The sequence below is a fragment of the Salvelinus fontinalis genome, chromosome 39 (genome assembly GCF_029448725.1).
Source record: "Salvelinus fontinalis isolate EN_2023a chromosome 39, ASM2944872v1, whole genome shotgun sequence".
In the NCBI taxonomy this organism is placed as follows: domain Eukaryota; kingdom Metazoa; phylum Chordata; class Actinopteri; order Salmoniformes; family Salmonidae; genus Salvelinus; species Salvelinus fontinalis.
The window spans coordinates 13636969-13648591 of record NC_074703.1 but is presented as its reverse complement, the minus strand read 5'-3'; the positions used below and the strand labels follow the sequence as shown (position 1 = coordinate 13648591).

General features: G+C 40.6%; 2 protein-coding genes across 2 annotated transcripts in view; one reads left to right on the top strand and one right to left on the bottom strand.

Annotated features, from left to right (window-relative positions):
• Positions 1-267: 267 nt before the first annotated feature.
• Positions 268-828, top strand: LOC129838378 (uncharacterized). The gene has a single exon (XM_055905306.1). The coding sequence runs from the start codon at positions 268-270 to the stop codon at positions 826-828; it is 561 nt and encodes a 186-aa protein (XP_055761281.1).
• A 985-nt stretch (positions 829-1813) lies between these two features.
• The window catches only part of LOC129838253 (guanine nucleotide-binding protein G(i) subunit alpha-1-like), a 36760-nt gene continuing 26950 nt past the window's right edge, over positions 1814-11623 (bottom strand). Inside the window, exons 6-9 of the mRNA XM_055905073.1 lie at positions 8188-8317; positions 6155-6308; positions 3251-3471; positions 1814-2730 (exon numbers count right to left, since the gene is read on the bottom strand). Coding sequence (XP_055761048.1) covers positions 3281-3471; positions 6155-6308; positions 8188-8317 — 475 coding nt within the window. The 3' untranslated portion in view covers positions 1814-2730; positions 3251-3280. The remainder of the gene's footprint in view (positions 2731-3250; positions 3472-6154; positions 6309-8187; positions 8318-11623) is intronic.

Here is an 11623-nt window from a genome sequence, read left to right as displayed (position 1 = left end):
TGGGATAACATCTATGACCAATACAAATATGTATCAGATAATCTGAACAAGCTCACACGATATGGGAACTGAATAGGGGTCTCACACACGTCAATTCAATGTCTATTCCATGTTGGTTCAACGTAACTTCATTGAAATGACGTTGGAAACATTGATTCCACCAGTGTGTCCCCAGTGGGAGTTTACTGAGGAGATTCACCATAGAAAACCTTGTCTCTCATGACAGGCTGTTCTGAGTTGTAAGGTTATAAAGAACCTGTCAACTGCATGAAAGGTTATAAAGAACCTGTCAACTGCATGAAAGGTTATAAAGAACCTGTCAACTGCATGAAAGGTTATAAAGAACCTGTCAACTGCATGAAAGGTTATAAAGAACCTGTCAACTGCATGAAAGGTTATAAAGAACCTGTCAACTGCATGAAAGGTTATAAAGAACCTGTCAACTGCATGAAAGGTTATAAAGAACCTGTCAACTGCATGAAAGGTTATAAAGAACCTGTCAACTGCATGAAAGGTTATAAAGAACCTGTCAACTGCATGAAAGGTTATAAAGAACCTGTCAACTGCATGAAAGGTTATAAAGAACCTGTCAACTGCATGAAAGGTTATAAAGAACCTGTCAACTACATGAAAGGTTATAAAGAACCTGTCAACTACATGAAAGGTTATAAAGAACCTGTCAACTACATGAAAGGTTATAAAGAACCTGTCAACTACATGAAAGGTTATAAAGAACCTGTCAACTGCATGAAAGCGTTTCACTTCCCCCAAAAACCCAAACCAACAATAGTTCTGCAGGGTAATCTGGCTAATGAGATGAGAGATTAGAGATAATGGAATAGTGATTTTTTTTATGTCATTATGACCAAACATGTCACCATGGCCACTGACCAGACTCTGCCTCTCCTCAAGTCACCCACAACCCAATGACAATCATTCAACACCCAACAGCAGTGCCACACTCCAGACAGCTGTATATTCAAACAAACAGGGAAATGCCACCGGAGGAGAATAATCTAGAGACAAGGAGAATTGTCTCCAGTTTGCCAGTTTCATTGATCACACACACTATGATCTGATGTGTTTTGTATGCGTTTGTGCCAAACACTCAAGAAACACTTGAATTTCAAAAATGTAACGCTACGTTAAAGTAAAACAAATTAAGGAACAAAGACACTGGGAATTAGCATGGTGGGAAAATCACTCCCATTATACAACTATTTCACAGTGAAGTGTGTCACACCGTGTGAAGTAAAACAAAAGTTAAACAGAAGGATACATTTTGGGGTTTCCCCCAGCAAGCTGGGCATGGCAGCCAGTAAGCATGTGACATCAGTGTGACATCAACATGGCATAAAGAAACAGGATGGTAAAACATAAAAATGATGACTATATAAGGATGAATAGATGAGGGTGACTACATGACATAAGGATGAATAGATGAGGGTGACTACATGACATAAGGATGAATAGATGAGGGTGACTACATGACATAAGGATGAATAGATGAGGGTGACTACATGACATAAGGATGAATAGATGAGGGTGACTACATGACATAAGGATGAATAGATGAGGGTGACTACATGACATAAGGATGAATAGATGAGGGTGACTACATGACATAAGGATGAATAGATAAGGGTGACTACATGACATAAGGATGAATAGATGAGGGTGACTACATGACATAAGGATGAATAGATGAGGGTGACGAGAGGAAATTCTCAAACTCACCTGCAGTAAAAGTTGACTCCCTCCCCCTTTTCACCAACTAACTCAGGAGAGCACTGAAGACGCCAGGTTTACTGAATGGTTTGTAAAGGGTTTTATTAGCAAAATAAGGGAATGAGTGTACAAAGGCTCCCCGTCTGTTGGAGAACCCACAAACAGCTGTGGCTGGTTACAGACCATAACCATGTGTTTGTTCCCCATCCATTTTTACTTTGCTTTACAATTGTGATTCTGCAGTGATCGCAGAGACCAAGTCCCCGAAATCTCCTTAAATAAATCTTAAAATATACAGTAAAATATGACTCCGGTTTAGCTGTTCTTTAATTCCACAGCATAACGTAAGCTTCTTGACCTAGCTAGGGTTCATATTGGATACACATTGGATTTGGTGTACTGTTAAAAACCACATCCCTTTGTCAGTATGGGACAGCCTGTGGGCGGGGCTGTGTTGGTCACCATCGAGAGACACACACACACACACACACCTTTGGACCACGGGAAATTCCGCCACTAAATTGGTTGGGAATGTGCACAAAAGATTGTTAATATCCCTCAGGAAACGTTTCACCTTTTATGTTGCAACAATTTTAGCAGGCAAAAAAACTAGCATTTTGGTCAGTGACCGCAGAGAAAAGGACATGCAAAGGCACAGTATCAACAAACTGAGCTCAAATCAAATCCTTTTCCCCTAACAATTGGGGAGGGAGAAAAGGAGTATTTCCACCAAAAGCCAAGCTTCCTTTTCCAGAGGGCATAAAAAAGGAACAAACTAAATAAAACAAGCTTCTTCTTCCATAAAATAAGTGTGAAAATGATTTTACAATGATAAACATCAAACACAAATGTTTAAATGCAAATTCAAAATGTTAAGACAAAAACATAAATAAATCCATTAAAAGTGGAATATAGTACAGCAATGGTCCATAATTGATTCTCCCCACTCAGATTCTCCTGATCTTCTCCCCGAAAATGCACATTATGCTGTCTTTTCACCGCCTAGAGAGAGAAATAGAGAAAGAGACACCATTAGATCGTATTATATGCTTGGCAGTACAAAAGGCCGTTCCATTCAAATATCCTGAAAATATTGTTTGACCATGCCATGATCACCCCCCAAACATATTAATAGAGCAGAACATTTAATTAGACTCCCGAATAAAGAACCAGCTTGAACCAGTGATCCTCTTCGCAACACACGTGACCTCCCACATTGACAACGTACCAACCATTTGAGCTACCGAACTGGTGGCTGCGACATTTCAAGCTTGCTGTGGAGTGAGCATATGGTATGTTTGTAAGTCCTCAACACTGGCACTGTGAGCACTCATGGCAGCCACCAGTCAGACATGTGCCCTCAACCATGTAGCACCAACATTGATCCCCCAGCACTCTACACATAGACACAAGTTCACAAGTCCGCATTGCGTGGGCAGGGCTATGTTGCACAAGGAGAAGCGATGAGAATGGAGAGACAGAGTGAAAGACTGATGAAAAAAATGAAAAAAAGTGGGCTCACCAGAAAACTTCCATCGATCAAATCCAGGTCTTAGAAGAGTCCACAGTCCTTCAGGTTGTTCTTGATGATGACGTCAGTGACGGCGTCGAAGACAAACTGCACGTTCTTGGTGTCGGTGGCGCAGGTGAAGTGGGTGTAGATCTCCTTGGTGTCCTTCCTCTTGTTCAGGTCCTCAAACTGACACTGGATGTAGGCCGCAGCTTCCTCGTATGTGTTGGAGCCTGGCCAAAAGACAAGAAGAAAACCCCCACATTTGTAATGGTGTTCCTCATAAGGGGGGAATCCCAACCTCTACTTCAGTCATTCTCACTATGTCATGAATTGATGTCAATAGGAGACTAAGTGAGAATTGAAGAGCAAGTTAGAATTCATCCCATAGTAAGGACAGTACATACAGTTGAAGTCGGAAGTTTACATAAACTAGTTTTAATGACTCCAACCGAAGTGTTTCAACCACTCCACAAATTTCTTGTTAACAAACTATAGTTTTGGCAAGTCGGATAGGACATCTACTTTGTGCATGACACAAGGATTCTTTCCAACAATTGCTTACAGACGGATTATTTCACTGTATGAGAATTCCAGTGGGTCAGACATTTACATAATGTGTCTTTACACAGCTTGGAAAATTCCAGAAAATTATTTCATGGCTTTAGAAGCTTCTGAAAGGCTAATTGACATCATTTGAGTCAATTGGCGGTGTATCTGTGGATGTATTTCAAGGCATACATTCAAACTCAGTGCCTCTTTGCTTGACATCATGGGAGAATCAAAAGAAATCAGCCAAGACTTCAGAAAAAAAATTGTAGACATCCACAAGTCTGGTTCATCCTTGGGAGAAATTTCCAAATGCCTAAAGGTACCACGTTCATCTGTACAAACAATAGTATGCAAGTATAAACACCATGGGACCATGCCGCCGTCATGCCGCTCAGGAAGGAGACGCATTATGTCTTCTAGAGATAAATGTACTTTAGTGCGAAAAGTTATGTTTGGAGGAAAAAGGGGGAGGCTTGCAAGCCGAAGAACACCATCCCATCCGTGAAGCACGGGGGTGGAAGCATCATGTTGTGGGGGTGCTTTGCTGCAGGAGGGACTGGTGCACTTCACAAAATAGATGGCATCATGAGGATGGAAATGATGTGGATATATTGAAGCAACATCTCAAGACATCAATCAGGAAGTTAAAGCTTGGACGCAAATGGGTCTTTCAGCCAAGACTTCAGAAACCTCCACAAGTCTGGTTCGTCCTTGGGAGCAATTTCCAAACGCCTGAAGGTAACACATTCATCTGTACAAACAATAGTACGCAAGTATAAATACCATGGGACCACGCAGCCGTCATACGTTCTGTCTCCTAGAGATAAACGTACTTGGGTGCGAAAAGTGCAAATCACTCCCAGAACAACAGCAAAGGACCTTGTGAAGATGCTGGAGGATACAGGTACAAATAGTATCTATATCCACAGTAAAACGAGCCCTATATTGACATAACCTGAAAGGCTGCTCAGCAAGGAAGAAGCAACTGCTCCAAAACCGCCATAAAAAAGCCAGACGACGGTTTGCAACTGCACATGGGGACAAAGATCGTACTTTTTGGAGAAATGTCCTCTGGTCTGATGAAACAAAAATATTACTTTTTGGCCATAATGACCATCATTATGTTTGGAGTAAAAAGGGGGAGGCTTGCAAGCCGAAGAACACCATCCCAACCGTGAAACATGGGTGTGGTAGCATCATGTTGTGGGGGTGCTTTGCTGCAGGAGGGACTGGTGCACTTCACAAAATGGCATCATGAGGTCGGAAAATGATGTGGATATATTGAAGCAACATCTCAAGACATCAGTCAGGAAGTTAAAGCTTGGTCGCAAATGGGTCTTCCAAATGGACAATGACCCCAAGCATACTTCCCAAAGTTGTGGCAAAATGGCTTAAGGACAACAAAGTCAAGGTATTGGAGTGGCCATTACCAAGCCCTGACCTCAATCCTATAGAAAATGTGTTGGCAGAACTGAAAAAGCATGTGTGAGCAAGGAGGCCTAAAACCAGACTCAGTTGCACCAGCTCTGTCAGGAGGAATGGGCCAAAATTCACCCAACTTATTGTGGGAAGCTTATTGAAGGATACCGAAACATTTGACCCAAGTTAAACAATTTAAAGGCAATGCTACCAAATACTAATTGAGTGTATGTAAACTTCTGACCCACTGGGAATGTGATGAAATAAATAAAAGCTAAAATAAAATCACTCTACCATGTATTCTGACATTTCACATTCTTAAAATAAAGTGGTGATCCTAACTGACCTAAAACAGGGATTTTTTACTAGGATTAAATGTCAGGAATTTGGCTAAGGTGTTTGTGAAGTTCCGACTTCAACTGTTTACAACAAGCATATGTCATCCATACAAAATAAAATAATAAACCAACCATGAAACAAAAGATCAACATGTGTTATACTCCCCAGTATAGACAACACAATTACACAGGAAGTGACCACATGGGAATTTTGTTGAAATGGGATATCCTCCCTGTGGTGTTATGGAGGAACAGGTGATAGAGAAACACTATGTCCTGCCTCCTGGCTTTCCGCTATTTGTTTTGTTCTCGTTGGTCTCTTTAAAAGGTAGAAGTGACTAATGTCTGTTGAACGTCTCCTGTCACACCACTGATGCTGTGGAACATACCATCTGCATAGGTTCAGTAACTACACTATATTACCAGCGCTATATGTTTATATGAGATCCTCTTTCCACTCATGGAGACATTCAATTATATTTGTTCAGTTGTGCAAATGACAAAGAAATCATAGAAAATGTACAGACAACTCCAGTGATAAGTCACACATTTATCACCTATCATTCAATAGACAGTCTATCATGGCTGGTTGGCTTTGTTACTGTACCTGCGTATTCTGGGTAACAGATAGTTAGAGGACTCTTTTTGATCTTCTCCTCGAACAGGTCTTTCTTGTTAAGGAAGAGGATGATGGAGGTGTCTGTGAACCACTTGTTGTTGCAGATGGAGTCAAACAGCTTCATGCTCTCATGCATCCGGTTCTGGGGAGAGAAAACAGAAACATTGGACAAGGCTTTTTGTGGGGATTCGAGCTACAGGCCTTCATCTGCACTGATGTGGAAAAACGGGACAGGTGAAAGCAAACGCCTGCTAGGACGTCCACCATATAGCTTTATCCTATGTTTTCAGATCAGTGCAGATGAAGGAAAGGAGTTGAGGAGAGAAAGCCTCAGACTATCGAGATATACTCAGAAACATGTTTGGACTCGTAGAGACAGTTTCACAGACCCAGAATGAAACTTAGTCCAGCACTAAAATGCATGTTCAACGTAAATATTATATTGGTAACGATTGTTTGTTCAGGACGTGGCTGGTTTCATACAGATATACAGTACCAGTCAAATGTTTGGACACACCTACACATTCCAGAGTTTTCTTTATAAAATAATAGCGAAGACATCAAAACTATGAAATAACACATATGGAATCACGTAGTAACCAAAACAGTGTTAAACAAATCAAAACATATTTTATATTTGATATTCTTCAAAGTAGGCACCCTTTGCTTTGATAGCTTTGCACATTCTTTTTTTTTTTTTGTTGCTTTGCACATTCTTGGCATTCTCTCAACCAGCTTCATGGGGTATTCACCTGGAATGCATTTCAATTAACAGGTGTGGCTTGTTAAAAGTTAATTTGTGGATTTTCTTTCCTTCTTAATGTGTTTGAGCCAATCAGTTGTGTTGTGACAAGGTAGGGGTGGTGGCAAGAACAGCTAAAATAAGCAAAGAGAAACGATAGACCATCTTTATTTTAAGACATAAAGGTCAGTCAATCCGTAAAAGTTCAAGAACTTCGAAAGTTTCTTTAAGTGCAGTCGCAAAAACCATCAAAACGCTATGATGAAACTGCCACAGGAAAGGAAGACCCAGAGTTAGCTCTGCTGCAGAGGATAAGTTCATTAGAGTTATCAGCCTCAGAAATTGCAGTCCAAATAAATGCTTCACAGAGTTCAAGTAACAGACATCTCAACATCAACTGTTCAAAGGAGACTGTGTGAAATCAGGCCTTCATGGTCAAATTGCTGCAAAGAAACCACTACTAAAGGACACCAATAAGAAGACACTTGCTTGGGCCAAGAGACACGAGCAATGGACATTAGACCGGTAGAAATCTGTCCTTTGGTCTGATGAGTCCAAATTTGAAATGTTTGGTTCCAACCGCCGTGTCTTTGTGAGACGTAGAGTAGGTGAACGGATGATCTCCGCATGTGTGGTTTCCACCGTGAAGCATTGAGGAAGAGATGTGATGTGTGCTGGTGCTTTTCTGGTGACACTGTCAGTGATTTATTTAGAATTCAAGGCACACTTAACCAGCATGGCTTCCAGAGCATTCTGCAGCGATACGCCATCCCATCTGGTTTGGGCTTAGTGGGACTATCATTTGTTTTTCAACAGGACAATGACCCAACACCTCCAAGCTGGGCTATTTGACTAAGAAGGAGAGTGATGGAATGCTGCATCAGATCACCCGACCTCAACCCAATTGAGATGGTTTGGGATGAGTTGGACCGCAGAGTGAAGGAAAAGCAGCCAACACATATGCTCAGCATATGTGGGAACTCCTTAAAGACTGTTGGAAAATCATTCCAAGTGAAGCTGGTTGAGAGAATGCCAAGAGCGTACAAAGCTGTCATCAAGGCAAAGGGTGGCTACATTGAAGTATCTAAAATATATTTAGATTTGTTTAACACTTTTTTGGTTACTACATGATTCCATAGTTTTGATGTCTTCACTGGTATTCTACAATGTAGAAAATAGTAAAAATAAAGAAACCCTTGAATGAGTAGGTGTTTCCAAACTTTTGACTGGTACTGTACATGTACACTTATTTAATGTCCATGGTTGGACAGGAACTCACCATCTCCTCATCCTCAGCCAGCACCAGGTCATAGTCGCTGAGCGCCACACAGAAGATGATGGCAGTGACACCCTCGAAGCAGTGGATCCACTTCTTCCTCTCTGACCTCTGACCTCCAACATCAAACATCCTGAGGAGGAAGTGGTGGATAATGCACCAAACAATGTAAACGGAGTATGTTTCCAGGCATGTCGCACACAAGACAAACAACTTTATTGGCCATTGGCCACTAGGGAAAACATGGGTTTAAGTGTTAGTTGGTTAAACAGGCCACCAGGTGGAAATGACAGAGAATACATACATTTTCTTTTTGGGGCTTTTCTGTGTTGTGGAGAGATGGTATACAGTAGAAATGCTCAACACAGAATACAATATTTAGAAGGGGAGGGTATCATTTTTTTATATTTTTTTGTGGGGTATAAATGTATAAACTTTGTTAAATGTAATGTTTTTGTATTTTAAATAACATTCTTGTTTATACCCTTACAAATTTTCACTTTGAGCTGTATAACACATTAACGCAACCCAAGGGAACAAGCCATAATAATGTCACCAGCTTTGTGAGCCAGTTTCCACCCATTGGCACACAGACGGCTGTGGGGCTCTAATGTACTTAGATATGGTTTGCATTGGAATGGCTCCACATAGTTCTCTCTGCTGAGTTGCACTGAATGGCTTGGCTGAACAAACTGCTGAGAAAGAGCATTTTTAAAGGGCTTGATATACGATTGGACGTGGAGTGGGGGACAGACAACTAAATATGCAGTGTTGGGGAAGCTACTCTGAAAATATAGTTTACCAAGCTCCCAATTACTTCACACTATAATTTTCTTAACTAAAGTTACTTTTAATATGTAATTTAGCCTATTTAACACAAAAAACTGTTTCAAGTGACAATTAGGCAGGTATTATCTTTATTTTTTGCAAAAGAAGTAGTGTGTAGTTCCAGTAGTTAGCTACACCACTACATGGTAAAGAAGTAGTGTGTAGTTCCAGTAGTTATCTACACCGCTACATGGTAAAGAAGTAGTGTGTAGTTCCAGTAGTTATCTACACCGCTACATGGTAAAGAAGTAGTGTGTAGTTCCAGTAGTTATCTACACCGCTACATGGTAAAGAAGTAGTGTGTAGTTCCAGTAGTTATCTACACCGCTACATGGTAAAGAAGTAGTGTGTAGTTCCAGTAGTTAGCTACACCACTACATGGTAAAGAAGTGGTGTGTAGTTCCAGTAGTCAGCTACACCACTACATGGTAAAGAAGTAGTGTGTAGTTCCAGTAGTTAGGTACACCACTACATGGTAAAGAAGTAGTGTGTAGTTCCAGTCGTTAGCTACACCACTACATGGTAAAGAAGTAGTGTGTAGTTACAGTAGTTAGCTACACCACTACATGGTAAAGAAGTGGTGTGTAGTTCCAGTAGTCAGCTACACCACTACATGGTAAAGAAGTGGTGTGTAGTTCCAGTAGTCAGCTACACCAATACATGGTAAAGAAGTAGTGTGTAGTTCCAGTAGTTAGCTACACCACTACATGGTAAAGAAGTAGTGTGTAGTTCCAGTAGTCAGCTACACCACTACATGGTAAAGAAGTAGTGTGTAGTTCCAGTAGTTAGCTACACCACTACATGGTAAATAAGTAGTGTGTAGTTCCTGTAGTTAGCTACACCACTACATGGTAAAGAAGTAGTGTGTAGTTCCAGTAGTTAGCTACACCACTACATGGTAAAGAAGTAGTGTGTAGTTCCAGTCGTTAGCTACACCACTACATGGTAAAGTAGTGTGTAGTTCCAGTAGTTAGCTACACCAATACATGGTAAAGAAGTAGTGTGTGGTTCCAGTAGTTAGCTACAAAGCTACATGGTAAAGAAGTAGTGTGTAGATCCAGTAGTTAGCTACACCACTACATGGTAAAGAAGTAGTGTGTAGTTCCAGTAGTTAGCTACACCAATACATGGTAAAGAAGTAGTGTGTAGTTCCAGTAGTTAGCTACACCACTATATGGTAAAGAAGTAGTGTGTAGTTTCAGTAGTTAGCTACACCACTATATGGTAAAGAAGTAGTGTGTAGTTCCAGTAGTTAGCTACACCACTATATGGTAAAGAAGTAGTGTGTAGTTTCAGTAGTTAGCTACACCACTATATGGTAAAGAAGTAGTGTGTAGTTCCAGTAGTTAGCTACACCACTATATGGTAAATAAGTAGTGTGTAGTTCTAGTAGTTAGCTACACCAATACATGGTAAAGAAGTAGTGTGTAGATCCAGTAGTTAGCTACATCACTACATGGTAAAGAAGTAGTGTGTAGTTCCAGTAGTTAGCTACACCACTACATGGTAAAGAAGTAGTGTGTAGTTCCAGTAGTTAGCTACACCAATACATGGTAAAGAACTAGTGTGTAGATCCAGTAGTTAGCTACACCAATACATGGTAAAGAAGTAGTGTGTAGTTCCAGTAGTTAGCTACACCACTACATGGTAAAGAAGTAGTGTGTAGTTCCAGTAGTTAGCTACAACACTACATGGTAAAGAAGTAGTGTATAGTTCCAGTAGTTAGCTACACCACTACATGGTAAAGAAGTAGTGTGTAGTTCCAGTAGTTAGCTACACCAATAAATGGTAAAGAAGTAGTGTGTAGTTCCAGTAGTTAGCTACACCACTACATGGTAAAGAAGTAGTGTGTAGTTCCAGTAGATAGCTACACCACTACATGGTAAAGAACTAGTGTTAGTTCCAGTAGTTAGCTACACCACTACATGGTAAAGAACTAGTGTTAGTTCCAGTAGTTAGCTACACCACTACATGGTAAAGAAGTAGTGTGTAGTTCCAGTAGTCAGCTACACCACTACATGGTAAAGAAGTAGTGTGTAGTTCCAGTCGTTAGCTACACCAATACATGGAAAAGAAGTAGTGTGTAGTTCCAGTAGTTAGCTACACCACTACATGGTAAAGAAGTAGTGTGTAGTTCCAGTCGTTAGCTACACCAATACATGGTAAAGAAGTAGTGTATAGTTCCAGTAGTTAGCTACACCACTACATGGTAAAGAAGTAGTGTGTAGTTCCAGTAGTTAGCTACACCAATAAATGGTAAAGAAGTAGTGTGTAGTTCCAGTAGTTAGCTACACCACTACATGGTAAAGAAGTAGTGTGTAGTTCCAGTAGATAGCTACACCGTTACATGGTAAATAAGTAATGTGTAGTTCCAGTAGTTAGCTACACCACTACATGGTAAAGAAGTAGTGTGTAGTTCCAGTCGTTAGCTACACCAATACATGGAAAAGAAGTAGTGTGTAGTTTCAGTCGTTAGCTACACCACTACATGGTAAAGAACTAGTGTTAGTTCCAGTCGTTAGCTACACCACTACATGGTAAAGAACTAGTGTTAGTTCCAGTAGTTAGCTACACCACTACATGGTAAAGAAGTAGTGTGTAGTTCCAGTAG

What these genes read in the sequence shown, in the direction of transcription:
- LOC129838378 (XM_055905306.1), top strand. Translation starts at nt 268, where the DNA reads ATGAAAGGTTATAAAGAACCTGTCAACTGCATGAAAGGTTATAAAGAA.